At 35.1% G+C, this 19,599-nt stretch overlaps 1 protein-coding gene across 1 annotated transcript in view; it reads right to left on the minus strand.

Annotated features, from left to right (window-relative positions):
• The window catches only part of LOC134258357 (uncharacterized), a 68,002-nt gene that overhangs the window by 38,730 nt on the left and 9,673 nt on the right, over positions 1-19,599 (minus strand). Inside the window, exons 15-27 of the mRNA XM_062740882.1 lie at positions 18,622-18,759; positions 17,906-18,006; positions 16,975-17,075; positions 15,838-16,004; positions 14,768-14,957; positions 13,520-13,700; positions 12,193-12,268; positions 11,831-12,033; positions 11,162-11,309; positions 9,805-9,945; positions 7,264-7,303; positions 6,560-6,649; positions 6,140-6,276 (exon numbers count right to left, since the gene is read on the minus strand). Coding sequence (XP_062596866.1) covers positions 6,140-6,276; positions 6,560-6,649; positions 7,264-7,303; positions 9,805-9,945; positions 11,162-11,309; positions 11,831-12,033; positions 12,193-12,268; positions 13,520-13,700; positions 14,768-14,957; positions 15,838-16,004; positions 16,975-17,075; positions 17,906-18,006; positions 18,622-18,759 — 1,713 coding nt within the window. The remainder of the gene's footprint in view (positions 1-6,139; positions 6,277-6,559; positions 6,650-7,263; positions 7,304-9,804; positions 9,946-11,161; positions 11,310-11,830; positions 12,034-12,192; positions 12,269-13,519; positions 13,701-14,767; positions 14,958-15,837; positions 16,005-16,974; positions 17,076-17,905; positions 18,007-18,621; positions 18,760-19,599) is intronic.

The following is a 19,599-nucleotide window of genomic DNA, read 5'->3' on the forward strand; positions in this document are numbered from 1 at the left end:
ACATTCACGGTGCATGGTTTCAATGGCTGCATTTTATTTCCGGAACTGTTTTCATTTCCGATATTTTAAAGTTTTCATCTCTGACATTTTTCAAGCAGTACTTTAATGCAATGAAAGTAGCTAGGATTTAAGACTAAATCATGAAAAATATTACAGAATAAATCATGAATAATCATGAATTAATCATTGAAATAAAAAATAATGTGTTTTGCAATTGACTTTGGGTTATGTTTTAAACCAAAGGCCATGACATGGGGGGTGGGGGGTGGGGTGGGGGGTTAGGTTCGATATTCAGTACCAAATTTTTTCCAAACAGCACCACTTTGATCATGAATTCCTAATTTTAAACCTATCCTGCAACGTGTCTGTGGAAAGTGGGGGGCTAAACCTACGTAGCAATGTTCAATGTCTATACTAGGAACAGGCTAAGCCCCTAGCCCTTCCGGTTCCGACGCCTATGTAGTTTGGTAACTTTATAACCAAAGACAGAGTAGGGGAATAAAAAAGATGCATTTCAACCACTCTAAGTAATATTCAGCATTACTCTGTAGTGTCCCCACCCCACAAGAACCCCTGACCCTCAGGTCCACACATTTCACAATTCTTGCTCATCATAAATGTTTGATTAACATCATGGAGTGGATTTCAAAGAAATAATTCATTTTTAGTATATAGTCAAAGACACCCCCCCCCCACCCCAGCCCTCTATGATACCCCTGTTCCGGGGGGGCTTGGTATTCACAATTCTGGAAGAACGATCATAGCTATATCATAATTATATGTCTGTAGTCAGTTTGTTAAATACCTGGGAGCGAAGAAGAAGATTAATTATCAAAGATTTATTGCAATTTCACAATTTGATGATTAGAGCCCCACCCTAAGTAACACCAGAAATCCTGGTCCTTGCGCCATGAAATTCACAACATGATCCTTTGGCCATGAAATTCACAATTTTCAAAGAGGTACTCTTCCTCATTGTAACTACGCATGTAGTTAGTTGTTTAATACCCAGGGGCAGAGAAGAAGATTTTTCATTTTAAAAATGCATGTTTACTATATACTAGTAATCAAAAGAGCCCTGTATCCTAAAACCAGAACTCCTGACCCTGGGGCCATAAAGTTCACGATTTTAGATGAGGCACCCTTCCTCATCATAACTATGTATTTTTCAAAGAATTAATGCAGGTTAACTATATAATCATTTAATTTAAGCCCCGTCCTAACACCAGAACCCGTGTCCAAAGGCCATGAAATTCGCTACTGTAGAACAGGAATTCTTTCTCATCGTAACTATGTCCTTAATTAATTTTACCCAGGAGCAGAGAAGAAGATTTTCAAAGAAATAATGTATTTTCACTATATAATCTATTTAGCCCAGCCCTAGCGTATAGAACCCCTGACCCTGGGGTAAAGAATTTTACTATTTTTGGTACAGTGTAGAAGACTCAATGCTTATTACAATCATTCCAACAGTTTCATTGCTTGATATCTAGAATTAAAGAAGATTTTTTAGGACTGCATTAATCTTAGTGGTTTTGGTCCCACCCTTCAGGCCCCAGGGACCCTGAAATTCACAATTGTGTGTTCCTCTTTTACCCATAGATGGGTTTTTTCAAATTTGAATTGGTTCAGTGGTTCCAGAGAAGAAGCTAAAGAAGTACGAATGACGTACGACGACGAACGAACAGAGATAGCAATAGGTCACCTGAAAGACTCAGGTGACCTGAAATTCTCAGAGGCACATCTCCCTTTTAAAGTGCAGTTTTAAGTTTGAACTCAGATATTAATAGGCATACAGAAACCACTTCTGGTAAATACAGACCCTTAGTAAGCAATTTCGGGGGTGGGGGTTACAACCATATATTTTCAGTTTGGGCACTATCAACAACCGAAAATTCCTTGTCAAACAAACCAAAAAATAGAAGATCGTAAGATATTATCATTATTGAGGGGCACATGTATATTGTGGTGAAGTTTTCAATAGTATTCTATAGCTAAGTATCCGCATAATAGCCCCCCCCCCACCCCCCGCTTATTACATGGCCATAGGAAAAAACAATCATCGTTGAAGGAATTCTCAAAAGACATTAGAATGTTTTAATACGAAGACATAACAATTACTGTACAGCAGGAAATTAACTCGCGGAGTTAATATTCGCTATATTCGCGGAAAAAGAAATTCCGCGAATTCAACATACAGTGAATAATTCTTGAAATTATTTATAAGGATAAACTGAAATTTTATTATCATCGGTGATTAGATGTAGACTGTCTTTATACTTATGCGAGCGTATGGATCAATTACAAACACGTAGTTGTTATTAGTGTTTTCAAAGCTTATGCATTGTTAAATTAATTTCTATGGCTAACGATTACGGTAATTTTGCAATCTATAATTATTAGCTTGTATAATTTCACCCGTACGTTCACTCAGTCATTACCTTTAATCAAGGCACAAGCGTAGTAAACAGGGTAGAAACAATTAATTAATTTCAATTATATGATTAAAAGTTCAACATTTGGACTACTCAGTACTGTATAATTTTTTTTATTTGGACTCGGAAATAAAAAAAATTCTGGATGCGTAGCATTATTTTGACTTCAAATCGGGATCAGTCCGGTGTATCGTAATTATTCAATCGGGCTCACAATTGACACAATATATAGACTTGCCTTTCCTGTCTGATATGCGATATAATAGAGACGCCTGTACATGTAGCTCAGGCAAAGATATTAATATAAGTATTATTGCTACTTGTATAAGTATGTATTGAATCATAAATATGTTTGTTTTTATTTTTTGAACATGAAATAAATTTATTTAAAATTTTATTTCCAGCAGCTGTTTGGTAAGCAAAAAAAATTGTCAGAAAGGGATCCTGCAGATATCCAAGAAATACAAAAAATGTCGGAAATGAAATAAAATTGTCGAAATTGAAATTTTAAGCATGTCGTAAATCCTATGCAAAATACTGGAAATTAAATGCAGTGAAAGAAAACATGAATATGAAATGAGCAAGCACACAAAATTGTGTACACTTAATAAAACCCTTAATTCTGGTAATGCTTATCTAGCATATATTGTGTTCATTTGAGATAATTTCCATTTTTCAAAAGATAAGATATTTATAAGCTTTTATCTTTAACTTGTTGTTGGGAAGCTGACACTTATTCAGTTCACAAGGAATCTGTAGCTCTGGAGCTTCAAACGCTATTACCCAGAGAACAAGCCCATAGCAATGCGTATCAAAGTAGTGGGAGCAACCTCCAACATCGCTCACCTGAGCACAAGGGCTAGGTAAAAACAAATCAGCTCAGCACTCAAAAGTTTACTTGGGGAAGGGAGGGAGATGGACTTGAATTTTATACTTCTTGCCACCATATCAATATAAATTACTGGTATTAATGTAAAAACTTTGGGCCAGGAAAGATGAAACTTGTGTAGAAGCATCCTAAGGTAGTGTACATTCAAATTTATTCAAGTCATGACCCCCGGTGGTAGGGTGGGGCCACAATGGACGACCAACGTTTTACACAGGAATATATAGGAAAAATCTTCTTAATAACAGCAAAGCCATGACTGGTAATGCATCCTCAGGTAATGTTGATTCAAGTTTGTTCAAATCATGACCCCCCGGGGTATAGCCACAATGGATGATCAAAGTTTTACAAAGGAATATATAGGAAAAATATATAAAAAATCTTGATTGGTCTTGTTCAAATCTTAGCATCCTCAGGTAGTTTAGATAAAGATTTGTTAAAATCATGACCCCCAGGATTGGGAGGGACCACAACAGTACATAACTTATTTGGAATAAAGCCACAGTTAGTCAAAAAATATGTAAGCACCCTTAGTTAGTGTAGATTTAAGTATGCATAGATTCAAGTTTGTTCAAATCACCCCCCCTCTTTTAGGATCGGGACCACTTAGCCATTTACTGAATTGATTTTTCCTAGCCACATTGCTCAGGTGAGCGATGTGGCCCATGGGCCCCGTGTTACATGGATGAGTTTGATGTCAATTGTTTTGTTTTTTTGCATAATATTTCCATTTTTAGATATGACCTAACCGGATACATGAAGATGACCCTCTGACCATCGTTTGCATAATTTTTGAAATATGTTTGCACTACATTAATGCAAATCTCACCAAACAACATACAAATTAAAATAAAGTTCTACTTGTGTGACTAGCCATGTTTTAAATTCATTTGTATTTGATCTAGCTTTGGACATCTTGCAATATTTCTTTCAAATGGTGTAAAGTTAACTTCAATTTTACGTAAATAACCGTAACTGACTGCCGACTTTTCTTATTTTGATTTATTTTAATGTGCCGCGTCGCCCTCATGGAGCAGTGGTTAGAACGTCTTCTCTAGAGTCATGAAGTAAGAAGCTGATCCTTACGTGGCGGGTTCGAATCCCACTATGGGGCGCAGTAGGTGCTACCTTTGAGCTACTGCGAACGGTTCTTTTCGTTTGGAAAAATAACTCTCCAATCTATGACAAGTATCAATAGAATAATTAAAACTTGATCTTCCTATTCAATTGGAAATATAATTGGAAATGTTTCCATAGTGACGTTATTCATTTTATTTATCTATTTATTTTCATGAGGAATTAATTCATACATTGTAATACTTTCTGAGAAATCTATGACGAGTGCCCAATCTTTCAATATTATGAATAACGACTACAGAGTATCCCATGTGCTAGAAATACATGTAGTTGTTATGGATTAAATGAGTTTAAAAATACTTTCGAAAAACACACATTTCAACATCATTTTTTTCTTCATGACGTGATTTAGATAAAGATTTACAGGTAACATGAATATGCGTCAAACTTTCTTTAAGTCGTTGCTAGGGGAGTGGTGTTGTTGCTATGGAAATAAGTCATTGAACAATATTCAATAACTTGATACAACATTTTAAAGTCTTTCCGAACTATAACCATGCAATTATCAGCATATTACTTGAATATCCAATTCCATGACAAACAGTACAATCCCAAAGTCAAATCTGTTTTACAGGAGACATAGGAACTTTGGTTGTATGTCATGTACACGGAATCCTTGCCATATGGGTTGATTAAGTACCAAAAAAAAATAACAATAATAAAACCACATTTCATTGACAATTTTGCTCCACCGGATTTTTCTGACTTATTTTGAATAAGTCTTAATACGATTACACGAATACACGCCAAAATTACCTTTTTTTGCCTTGTTGCTATGGAGAACCTGTCGTTGCTATGGAGATAAATAATTCTGCAATATTCAATAATGTGCTAGGGAGACCGAATTTAATTATATTATTTATAATTTTGTATCTCGTTTATCATAAATAACCGTTCATTTGATTTTTCCGTAAACTTTTTACATGGTTTCTCATTTTATGCATCAAAAAGCCCATTTTTGTTGCTAGGCAACAGATTCGATTTTCAAAAGAGCCCATGGATTTGACTTCAAATTCTAAAAGAGAAATACCTCTGCTTTTATGTGAGATACATGCAACAACAGTATTAATCTGGCCATTTTTATAACTTGGCCTTGAATATTGCCAAAATCACGAAAAATGCTGAATCAGCAAAACTTGTAAAACATGTGTACATTCCAATGTCTACCACAGAACTGACATAAGACCTAAATATTTTTTATTACATTATTAGAACACAATAAATGTGTATCTTTATTGCACCCATAAGTAAGAATAATTCTCATGGTATTTACGTGTTATTTTAAGCCTCAAAGATAGGTTATTTTTTGTCCTTCAACACTGAAAAATCCGCCGGTTGCTAAGGAAATTTCTTTGGCCCGGTTTCCATGGTTACCATGACTCAAAACATTTTTCATTTTACATACATTGTTCATACTTCAAAATAAATCTATGAGTGAAACATCATCAAATTCTGAGAACCCTCATATACCACCCTTTGTCTGATTTTTATGTGGACTGGTACTTAAAATTTTAGCAGGCTCAAACTGCCAAAATAAGCACCCTGCTAAAATAACCCACTATTAGGTATTAAGCTCACAAAATGATAGCCCTTGCTGCCATGTGAGCATATTAATTGGTAAAAGTCCATTTTTTAATAAGGAAACTCTTTTCCAACATAAAGAAATGGAAATAAAGCTTACAATTTCCACAACACTGTCCGGGTCATCAATCTGGAATTTGGCGGTTTCGTTAAACCTCGGACTCGAGGTGCTCTGGACTTTTGTCTTGTACACCACCTCACTGTCCAGTTTCACCTGACAGAACGGCTTCAACTCATCTGCAATACCAAAGTTTACAAATGTTTAACATTATACTTGTTAGTCTAAGTTTGTCTAAGTTTGTATATTGGTTGACATTATGCTTGTAAATGTTTATATTTAGACTTGTAAATTTATCTATGTTCGTATATTTACTTGTAAATGTATGTTTGTATTTCATATACAATGAATAACATTATACTGCCTTGTAAATCTTTGTTTGTACAATGAACGAAATAATTCTCGTAAATCTGTACATATACTGATTGACTTTCTAGTTGTTCCCTGAACTTTTCGACATACTTTCTTTAACTCCAGCCAGTATATCTTTTTTCATGTCTTCATCATATATGGAAGATCCACCAAGGATCTGCAGCTTAGCTGTGGCAGTCCCTGAAATCAGAAAATTAGGACTGAACTAAGAGAAATCAGATTTATAACCCCCTTGAGAGGAATCAATTCATATGTTTAGAACAGGTTATTTTTTACTTATTTTAAGTCTTCAGATATTTTTGATGAGATGTAAGTGTGTTGGCTTAAATTAACTTGTACAAAAGAAATGGTACCCTTAACCCTCTAGCATTTCTTTGTTTTTATATTTAGATAGAATGATGTACCTTGATGTTTTTTGTCCCAATTTTTTAAAAGTCAAACCAAATCTTATAGGATGACCATTACTGACAAAGAATTCATAAATTTCTATGTTTTTTTCTTAAGATTAAAGGAAAGTTGAATCTATATATATTGTTTTTTTTTTTTTACTTGAAAGCAAGGGAGATAACTGCAAACTAGTGAGAGAGTAGCTGTCCCTGACCATGATACTGTTTAATTTGTTCAGTAAAGGCTGAATCAGATAGATTTACAAGGAAAAGGTTCAACTCTTGACGAATGATATAGTTACCAGTAAACTTGGTTTAATTTAAAAATTATCATGCTTGCTCATTCAAGGATTGGATAGCAATGCAAAATATAAGTGAACCAATAAATGTCACAAGAAAATATCTTACCTGTGAAACCATGTGCCACTGTTGTAATTTTTGGCATTTCCTTAAAAGAAAGTCACTTAGGTAAAGTAGTTTGTTATGCATTTTCTCATATAAAGCCTCTTTAAGAACTTTGCTTTTTTATTGAAAATTGAAGGGTTTTTTCATCAGCAATTAAAATCTTTATGAAATATTGATAGAAATACTGGAAGCAGAAATATATAGTCATTTTAATGTACATGTACATGTATTAAAGTAACCTGATAAAATGAGATAATTTTAACAAAAAAAATCATGAACCCCATATTATAATAATAGCTAATGTGATTAGTAAGGGTAAAACATTTACTAAAATTTGTAAATGGTCAAACTATAGCAACAAAAAAACAAAATAACTCTGTTTAAACAGGAGAGTATAAAAATGTTTTTAACTTTCAGTCTATTTTGGATTAGCCCATTAACAATCTGATAGTTGGATGAACCCATTTTCTGTACACGTTCAGATTAGCTTTCTTTCTATGATTGGATTGGCCCAATTACTATCAAATGATTAGATATGCCTGCATACTTATTTAGCCAAATTAATCATGGTTGGGAAAGGCTGCTTTAGATCAGATGATTAGTTAAGGCCACTTTCTGTTATTTGATTGGTTAAGTCTACTTACTACCATATGTATGTAGCTTACTTTCTACCATATGATTGGATGAATCAGTTTTCCATTGTATGGTTGAATAAGCCTACTTACTGTCATACGATTGGATAAATCTACTGTGTATATTTATTAAAACCAGAAGTCTCTGTCGAGACTGTAGCTCTACTGGTATGTACTTATCAAAAACCATTGCACTATTTTATGTATCTTTGTGTAGTCTACTTGTGTGCCAACTTATTTTGAAATCAAACTAGAACTGTAGAAGGAGTAGCGTTTTTAAGGAATTTCACAGAAAATTCTATTTTTAGTAACCATGGTAACACCGTTCATCGAAATCAGAAACCGATGCACTATTCTATGTATCTTAGGGTAGTCTACTTGTGTGCCAAGTTAAACTGAAATCAGACCAAAACTGTAGAAGGAGTAGCGTTTTTAAAGAATTTCACAGAAAATTCTATTTTTAGTAACCATGGCAACATCGTTCATCGAAATTAAAAACCGATGCACTTTTCTATGTATCTTAGTGTAGTCTACTTGTGTGCCATTTATATTGAAATCAGACCAAAACTGTAGAAGGAGTAGCGTTTTTAAGGAATTTCACAGAAAATTCTATTTTTAGTAACCATGGTAACACCGTTCATTGAAATTAAAAACCGATGCACTATTCTATGTATCTTAGTGTAGTCTACTTGTGTGCCAAGTTATATTGAAATCAGACCAAAACTGTAGAAGGAGTAGCGTTTTTAAGGAATTTCACAGAAAATTCTATTTATAGTAACCATGGCAACACCGTTCAACGAAATTAAAAATTGATGCACTATTCTATGTATCTTAGTGTAGCCTACTTGTGTGCCAAGTTATATTGAAATCAGACCAAAACTGTAGAAGGAGTAGCGTTTTTAAGGAATTTCACAGAAAATTCTATTTTTAGTTACCATGGTAACACCGTTCACTGAAATTAAAAACCGATGCACTATTCTATGTATCTTAGTGTAGTCTACTTGTGTGCCAACTTATATTGAAATCAGACTAAAACTGTAGAAGGAGTAGCATTTTGAAAGAATTTCACAGAAAATTCTATTTATAGTAACCATGGCAACACCGTTCAACGAAATTAAAAACTGATGCACTATTCTATGTATCTTAGTGTAGCCTACTTGTGTGCCAAGTTATATTGAAATCAGACCAAAACTGTAGAAGGAGTAGCGTTTTTAAGGAATTTCACAGAAAATTCTATTTTTAGTAACCATGGCAACACCGTTCATCGAAATCAAAAACCGATGCACTCTTCTATGTATCTTAGTGTAGTCTACTTGTGTGCCAAGTTATATTGAAATCAGACCAAAACTGTAGAAGGAGTAGCGTTTTAAAGGAATTTCACAGAAAATTCTATTTTTAGTAACCATGGCAACACCGTTCATCGAAATTAAAAACCGATGCACTATTCTATGTATCTTAGTGTAGTCTACTTGTGTTCCAAGTTATATTGAAATCAGACTAAAATTGTAGGAGGAGTAGTGTTTTGAAAAATTGTTTACAGACAGACGGACAGACAGACGGACAGACAGACAGACAGACAGACAGACGGACGGACGCCGGACGCATTACTATCGCATAAGCTCTTCTGGTCTCTGACCAGTAGAGCTAAAAATTACTAAAACATGCTCCCCAAACTAGTAAAGACCTAAATCTATAATTGTACTATTTGTCTATCCTCATACTCACGCATGCCATATAAGTGTTTTTATTTGTCATCATTGTAGTTTACATTTATATCTCGTTATACAATTGTAAAATTGTGAAGAGATTAATAAATTCAGTTCAGTACTTGCCAATGTGTGACTGGATAAGGCCACTTACTGTTATTTGATTGGATAAGCCTATTTACTGACATGTATGTAGCAATACTTACTATCATATGATTGGAGGACAGCGAGACACTCCCTGGGTGAACACAGCTGATGCTGACAAACATATTCCTGTCTGATACAGCCAGATCTAACACTGTTTTCTTATTCTGTACTATCCTCAAAAACTGTCCACACAGGTCACTCTGAAATTGTAGTGCAGCATTCAGCTTTTAAAGTGACTAATTCCTTAATTTGTCATTATCTACAGCATGGGTGAAAAACATTTACCCGGTACTATCAGGGTTTATATAGTGTAGGGAACTGACTAAAACTTCAGACTTGCACTCATTTTTTGGAGTAGGTTATAAATATACTCACCGTCAATGAAAACGCAACACTCTAATTCTAGAGTGAAAGTATATACGGGTTATAACTATGTATCAAAAAAGTTAGGACATCTTTTACTTTGCCAAATTAGTTATTTAACGGTTAAATGAATTTCTTTCCACTACCGGAAGTTGCTTTTTAGCCCTCTTAACAGAAATCAAATTTTTGCATTTTTAATAAATTTTTAACAATATTTTGGGTTTTCAAGATTTTGTAGCTGTTTATCATAAGTATTGTACTAAAATCCCGGGAAAATATCCTTCTTTCTTTACCGGATGTGATGCCTATATTTCCTCAAAATGACTGATTTTCATTGCTAATGCTGGAGATTCTCAAAATAAAGAAAAAAAGAGCTGCAGATGCAAATGTACACTATTTAACGACTCATCACGCTCATGTATTTCAATAGCATAAATAACAGTTTCTTGACCGGAAGTGCAAGAGTTACTACACTACGCCAAGTTAGAGAAAATTCGACCGCAGTATCTGAACAACAGGCAATTGAAAATGCCCAAGAATATTTATTTCGCTCAGATAAAGACATTGATAAACCTAATGCATGGTAGAAATCGGACTGCGTACATGTACATGTATGTTGTACATGGCGGACTAGCATGTTTTGATTAAATGGTCGGAAGGGGGGTGTTTTATTTAAATGTTATCTGTTAAGAGGGCTAAAAAATCAACTTTCGGTAATGGAGTGAAAACCATTCAACCATTAAAGAACTGATTTGGCAAAGTGAAAGATGTCCTAACTTGTTTGGTACATAGTTATATCCCGTATATAATTTTTCACCCTAAAATTAGAGTGTTGCGTTTTCATTGATGGTGAGTATATATGCAATGTTCCATTCCTTTGATATAAGTTTTCTGGAATAGCCTTAGCTAATCAGAACTTTAAAACCATAACATGCATCACAGCAAACTGGAACTCTTTTCAGTACACACTGCATATGGAATTGATATTATCCCATCATCACATAGAACATATAATATATCCCATATGACAAAGACAATTCAGGGAATGCCTACCTTGTTTATGTCAAAGAATATATCATAGACAACTCCATTATGGTAGGGGGCCAGAACATGTAAAATTTTCTCTGTTTCCTTGAATGGTGTGATCTGGGTCTGCTTGATGAACTTCTCGTGACATGAAACCTGCACCCGACATGACGGCCTATAGTATACATGTAAAAATAGGAATCATGCACAGGATTAAAGAGCAGAACAGCTAATCTGTACTTACAGTATGTACTTGGAAAAATATAATGATATAATTTAATAGAAGATACAGTTGAACTTCAGTTTCTCAACCCCAGATAGCCTGATAACTGTATATAAAACGAGGATTTTGAAGTCCCAACCAATAATTCCTTATGTATTTTTCCCTAGATAAAATAAATCACTTTTTATTTCCAAGAACTTTATATTTGTGCAATAACACAACACTGTTTGCTCATGAAAATTTTGTTATAGCATATAATTTTAATTAGCATAGCTTATGAAACTACTAAACAGAATGAAAATTTTGTCCCACTTATATATACCAAAAAACCTATCTTGAAAAATAAAGTCTCATGAAAATTTGGTGATCAACAGTATCTCAAATCCTTGGATATCTTGAGGTATTTTTCCAGCCTATCTGAGTTTGAGATAACAATGTTTGACTGTATACAGGAAAATACTGAATGTATTTACGATGTAACATTGAGGATGAAATGTCCGCGATGCATGCACGCCCTCAGGTGGCTGAAGTACTCTATAGACAGAGGCTGGGAAAACTTGTACTCCGAGTTCGATGAAAAGAACACAAAATTGCCATTCTGCGATAGATCAGTTTCACCCATCGAAGAAATTAACGATTCCGACTGAAACTGTGGATGTATAACACAATGGGCTCTCTGAGAAAAAGTAGAATAAAATGCATAAGATATTCAAATATCATACTTCACATTTCAATGTTAAACATGTGAACATGCAATGCTCAAATTCAATGGCTATCATTACATATTAATACAAAACAAGTCATAAACTGTCAGCTTGTTTGAAGTCAGACTTACCGCTAATCTCTGAACACAAAATCTACAAACTCCGCAATATTTACAGAGGAATCCTGCTATTAGACACCCACAATGCCTGAAAACATAACGTAAATTAACTGTATAAAAGGAAATGTTTAGTTACCATCTAATCTTGGTACTGTATACAGGGAAATTTTCGCCCCTGTTTTATTTTTGCCCCTTTCGCCCTCTTTGGAAGTGGGTGAATTTTAAATGGGGTGAATTCTACGTAAACAGTATAATATCTTAAAATAAAAATCTTTATAGTCGAATTTAAAGCGGGGCAAACTTGTTTCTAAATGTTAAAGGGCGAAAATAACCCTGTATACAATATTACTAACAATGGGCTTTTCAACAGTATTAAATAAATGAAGTTAATCATTCAAAATACAATGTATTGCCATCATAAAAAAATGAAGAGTTATCATTTTTTTCCTCACAAACTCGCTTTTAAAGCTACGTTCTCATGAAAATAGCAGTAAAAGTTCAACTAAAAGTTAACATGCCTTGATTTAATGGATAGATATTGAAGATAAATAGTAAATGAAACGTTCTACATTTACTTTCAGCACTGTTCAGGCTTCTTTTTGGTAATGTAACTTACATACGACGTCATGTGACATCAGAGTCTAGACGCATCAAATGGCACATGCGGCTTGATGAGTCCGATCTAAATTTTAACAAAAGAAATATCTGTGCTTGCCATAACGGTCACACCGTCAACATATTAATAAATTAAGGTAAGAATAAGTTCCCACATATAGGACTTAAAAACTGCTAAATTTGGAGGGTTTCTAAAATAACCTGTTAAATTAACAGTTTTGATGCTACTGGACTTTTACAGGGAGCACTGACTTTTATAGTTGGCGGCTTACTTCTACACAAGGACAATGTATGGAAACTCTTCTTCGATATAAATATTAAGCTCAACATTTAATTCAATGAAAATAATGGGCTACTATAAAGCACAAATGAGAACAAACTTTTGCCCATGAAGAAGACAACCACTGTACTCTCAACCCCCAGCCTTCACATGTTAGTGACTCTAACAACATGCCTATGATCACTAGAAAGGTTTTCTATTATCAATTCTGTACCTCTGCACATGATACAAGTTTAAATGTCAAAGTAAACCATCAACTATAAAAGCCAGTGCTTCTCGCAAAAGTCCATTAAAAACACAGTTCTTCTCTAAAAGAAAAGGTATGGTAATGACCAATTCTAACCCCTTGTTTATAGGACGGACATAAGCAGATAGCAGTAGGTCACCCTAGTGAATCAGGTGACCTAAAAATAAGAATTCAATGCTTAATATTGATGCTCTTACCGAACTGTTTTGCCACTTTCAACATTTGCATAGCACTGGAGATTTTCTCGTGAGCAGTTACCACACATAAAACAGCGAGTATAATTGGATCGAGTTGCCACTGTGTCTTCTATCATCTTTTCATATTCAACATCAAAACAGCTGTGATTAGGTAAATGTCTTGTATCTTTTCTCTGAAAATCTATAAAAACATGAAGGTTATACCACATGTTTACAATAAAGTACATCAGAATGTAAAGGAAACTTGTACTGACCTTCTGACCCTACAATATTGACCAACTTTGACCTTCTTCTCACACAGCCTTGACCTCAGCTAAACTTTTTCATGACAATATCTCATGTAGCTCATTAAAATACTGTGTAAGCTTAATTTGTGAGAGCAATATCATGTTTTGCTGTAAATATCTACTAAGTGCAGACATAATTTCATGGATGTCATGATTAAATATGATGTATACCTTCAAATAAGTTGTAACTTCGTGTATAGGTATATTTTTTGAATTTCAAAAGAACTGAAGTCCTACAAAGCAAAACAGTAATACAGACTGAGTGATAGCTGCAGTGGATTTACCAGGGCCTAAATAGTGCCTCAGATATTCTTCTTACCAATAACAAAATAGTCAATCAGAGAAATTTCTTTTCAGGGCTAAAAAATATCAGACACTTCTTACCAAGGACAAAGTAATTCATCAGAGATACATTTTAAAACACACAAAGTATCTGTCATATACTTCATACCAGAGTAAAACTATTCCATCAACGACACTTCTTATTAGGGTTAAAGTAGTGCCTCATAGACATTTCTTACCAGAGCCAAACTATTCTATCAAAGACACTTCTTACTAGGTCCAAAAGGGTCCATCGGAGACAATACTAACCAATACTAACATATTCTATAAGAGACAGTTTTTCCTTACTAAACAGGGCCAAAGTAAAGACTCAGAGACACTCCTAACCAGGGCCAAAGTTAAGCCTCAGAGACTCTCCTAACCAGGGCCAAAGTTACGCCTCAGAGATTTACCAAGGCCAAAGTAAAGCCTCAGAGATTCTCCTAAAAAAGGGCCAAAATAGTGCCTCAGAGACTTACCAGTAGTGCCGCAAAGACAATTCCTAAGCAGAGCAAAAGTTCCAAAGTAGTGCTGCAGACACCCTCCTAACGAGGACCAAAGTAGTGCCCCAGAGACTTACCAGGACCAAAGTAGTGCCGCAGAGACTTACCAGGGCCAAAGTAGTACTGCAGAGACTTACCAGGACCAAAGTAGTTTATCAAAGACACTTGGGTTTCCTCCTCTGCCTCCTTATTTCCAATCTTTTTACAGTGAAGTCCACGATCATGTCCTCCTAGAATCTTTAATTCTGAGAAGTGAGTAAACTTCTCCGAGTCAGCAGCCTGATACCTACTGCCAGAGGGCACACAGTGATGGCATGTATAGTATCTCTACAAGTACAAACAAGTCACACACTGTTTGGAACTCTGAGAGTTGAATGTGCTCTTAGTAATCAAACCTACATAGAGAAATAGTCATGAACAACTCGCAAAGTGGCAATATCTCATGTAAATGACTAAAGAATATATTTTAGATTTTAAATTTTAATTTATGTAACAGTATCTACTCAATTTCTATATTTTCCTCCAGATTATAGATTTATGAATATTTTTTTTTATTTTAAGATCAATTTTCAAATAAAGAATTGATAGTAAAACTGCTATACTGTACACAGGGAAATTTTGCTCCTGTTTTATTTTTGCCCCTTTCGCACTTGTCACATTTGCATGGGCAAATTTCAAATGGGGCGAATTCAAATAAAATGGCATTATCTCTTAATCAGAACTGTGTTTGCCAATGGGCAAATTCAAAATGGGGCACACTCGTTTGCATGTGTAAAAGGTAAAATAAGATGGAACAAAAATAACCCTGTACAGTAAAACTTGGATATAACTAAGTCAGTGGGACCTATGATATTACTTTGCTATATCCGTAATTCGTTATATCCCTGTAAGGAATTCGTTAAATTTATATAGCTGGGGATCTAAGATGACTTCACTATATCTGTGAATTCGTAATACCCATGTTCGTACTAAATGAGTTTTACTGTACACAGTATATGATGGGATATCAATATCAAAAAGTTGGCACTGATGTGATGAAATTGATTTTATATCGTCTGTGCTTACAAAATTTATATATTTTTTTTAAAAGTGAACAACAGATTGCAGCAAAAAGAATTCACCCATCTATTCTGGCATCATTTTCTTTAACCACCAAATGTTTTATCCCCATACTGCTCCTGAACCAACAAAATATCCCTGATATTACCTGCACATAGATTCTGTTCTTCTGAATATGGGCATCAAGGATGGAACAGATCTGTTTGAAGCCATTCCAAAGCATGCTTTCTAATCCATCATTGTCTCCCTTGAATGCTGCCTTACTGATGATGTTAGGGTTCTGTACCCGACTACTGACAACAATGGTAGAGCCACCTTAAAAACAGATTGACATTTAGGTATCACTGACAACAATGGTAGAGCCACCTTAAATACAGATTTTCATTTATACATCATTAATTGTCAGAAATGGTTAAGCAACCTTAAAAAGAATCATATTCATGACTTATTATATGACTATAATGGTAGAGCCACCTAAAAAATGATTCAATATAACTAACTGACAGTAATGGCCAGATGACCTTGGATCTAGGTCGTGAAATACTCTCTGGTCAGAAGCAACCTTTGAGCTAAACAACAAGATTCTTCAATTTTGAAATTCTGTGAAGTTTATCTTGTGAAAACGACTATCATCAGAATTATAACATCCTCTGGATATATCTAACCTTTCTGCAAGTGTGAACTTTTGTTTCTTAAAAAAACTTTTTTAACCTAAACTATACAATTAGATAATTTAAACACATTTTACTGTCACTAATGTTGAAGCTCACATGCATTCATTAATCCCTTTACTGTCAGTGCTGACTGTGACTGCTGTTGGAACTCTACCCAACACCCATCAGTGCTACTATTAAGTGCTACAATAGTGCTAAGTTTAAGACACAATGCCAGTAGCTGAGACTACAATAAACAGGACAATGACTGATCCATGTGTAAAAGTGACACATTTCATACTATCTTCAGTCGCCTGCATTGCGCAGTGGATAGAGTGTCTGCTGTAGAGTCACAAAGTAAGGAGTTAATCCTTACATCTCGGGTTTGAATCCCACTGTGGGACATGGAGACCAGTCCTTCAGATGAGACCGTATAAACCAAGGTCTCGTGACACAGTAGGTGCTGGCATGAAAAAGATCCCTCCCTGGTCAATGGCCCTGAGTGCCAAGTATAGGGCAAAACTTGTAGCTCTCCACCAGCAAGTGGTGGCATCTCCATATGAGTGAAAAATTCTCAAGAGGGATGTTAAACAACATTCAATCAATCAATCATATTATCTCCATATACCTACCATCTGTGTCTAGAAGTTCTAACAGGTGATAAACAGGGCCCTGCTGACAAATAAAGCCTCCCTTCCACAGCACTGTAAACTGCAGTAGGTGAGAGAATTCCCTAGAAAGACATTAAAATGTTTCTTTTTCATTCATTTCTATAAGCTTATCTTTCCTAATGTAAAATGCCTTTGATCCCTATAATCTAAAGGATGAATTCCCCTTTACTCACAGAAAAAAATAGTTTTATTTCATTCATACCCTTTCAATAGACAGAACTTTGTTTAAAAAATCAGACTCAAAATATATGCTGTAATTTCTTTACACTAGAAAATTCAGGTACCTATGACAGAGTTTAATTGATGCATGCTGTTAGTTACCTTCACCTTTTCTGCTTACCTGAGGAGAGTGGATATGAAGTTGTCTGCTTAACTGAGGAGAGTGGACATGTAGTTGTCTGCTTACCTGAGGAGAGTGGACATGAAGTTGTCTGCTTACCTGAGGAGAGTGGACATGAAGTTGTCTGCTTACCTGAGGAGAGTGGACATGAAGTTGTCTGCTTACCTGAGTAGAGTGGACATGAAGTTGTCTGCTTACCTGAGGAGAGTGGACATGAAGTTGTCTGCTTACCTGAGCAGAGTGGACATGAAGTTATCTGCTTACCTGAGGAGAGTGGACATGAAGTTGTCTGCTTACCTGAGCAGAGTGGACATGAAGTTGTCTGCTTACCTGAGCAGAGTGGACAGGAGAATGGACATGAAGTTATCTGCTTACTTGAGGAGAGTGGACATGAAGTTGTCTGCTTACCTGAGGACAGTGGACATGAAGTTGTCTGCTTACCTGAGGAGAGTGGACATGAAGTTGTCTGCTTACCTGAGGAGAGTGGACAGGAGAATGGACATGAAGTTGTCTACTTACCTGAGGAGAGTGAACATGAAGTTGTCTGCTTACCTGAGGAGAGTGGACATGAAGTTGGGGGGCAAGGCCGGGAATCTGTAAAACTTCTGAGCCTGCCTCTCAGTCTTGGGAACCTCCTCTGGCCAGTATTCAACCTAATTAAGACAAATGATAATTCACTAACTGCTCAATTTGTACTGGTAAACACACTGCAGTATACATTGTATTTTCTTATTAACATTATCATCATCAGCCATTACACCCTCTGTTTCTAGGGCAGCTTTTTAATGACACTAAAGAATCAATAAAAAGTGCATGTGTAGAATGTTTCAGTTTGAATGCATTTCAATATTATTGCAGTTTTCCAATCATGGCATGGTTTGTTTGGTTTTGTTTTGTTTTTTTTTGGGGGGGGGGGGATGAATATGAGGTTGGGTTTTTATACAGAAAGTTGTGCTTTTCTAAAGCATTCAGTTCAATTTACTATCATTTTTAAATCTATTTTAAGAAACTTAAGACCCTTAATGAGCTAGTGCATCTGACAAGCTGTAACTGATACAATAAAGTGTGGACTTACACACTGTCCAAAAATAAACTCAGCTGAACATGCAGTAAATGTTGGGACTTTTACTTTCAGAGGAGAAACTCAGCTAAGCATACCAGTAAATATGAGGACATACATACTATCAAAAGAAAAACTTAGCAGAACAAACTGGTTAATGTGAGGACTTACATACTATCAGAAGATAAACTGGGTTGAGTATACATACAAGAGATACTGGAGGCTGATCAGGAATGTCTCTGAAGAGAACGTAGGCCAGCGTGTCCTCATACCCCGGCCCCTTCAGGTCACAGGGAAACTTCATTAAACAGCCAGAGTTCTCAAGAATGTCCAGTAGTAATTCAACCTAAAAAAAAATAATTTTGCGAGACATATGAAAGTGTAATTTACTGAAATATGAAAACTAAACAACTGAAGTAAAAATTTTACCGAAAGATACAAAATAATTTATTTAACAAACAAATACTGTGGAAGCAATTTCCAATGTGGTATTAATTAATGCTACGTGCATGGTCATAATTTGTTCACATACTTAAAGTATATTAAGCAGTAATTTTCTATCAGTAGATTGAACAGAAATTGCTTTTCCACAGAATTACTACCATGGAAAAAAAATCACAAGTCAATCTCAATGAAGTTGATGAGAAAGTTAGTCCAGCCATTAAGTTACATAAAGTTAAATAAAAAATCAAAATTTAAGGTTTCTAACTGTACCTGATTTATGCCATACTAGGAATGTTTAAGATTTAAGGTTTTCTATAACTGTACCTGGTTTTTATTACATGTATATACATAATGTATATCACTCAATTTTACTGTAGATTTTACACAATCACATGACGTTAAGATCCGATTTTCCAGATCACCACACTGTGGTTTTCTGAATCCATATCACCACTCTCTGAAACTGATGACATAGTACACAGAAACATGATGTTATTTTTCTTGCGCGTTAAAAAGTCCCTTCTTATAATGTTTTGTTTTATGGATAAATATTATACAATTGATCTGTTAAGTTTTATGTTGCTATATTTAAGGCTTCTAACTGTTATACCATACTAGGCATGTGTAAAATTTGAGATTTTTGACTGTACCTGATTGATACCATACCAGGAATGTGTAAGATTTAAACTGTACCTGATTTATATCATACCAGGCATGTGTAAAATTTAAGGCTTCTAACTGT

This window comes from Saccostrea cucullata, unplaced genomic scaffold (genome assembly GCF_032062105.1).
Source record: "Saccostrea cucullata isolate Sc308-1 unplaced genomic scaffold, CSIRO_AGI_Scuc_v1 ctg4, whole genome shotgun sequence".
Lineage (NCBI taxonomy): Eukaryota > Metazoa > Mollusca > Bivalvia > Ostreida > Ostreidae > Saccostrea > Saccostrea cuccullata.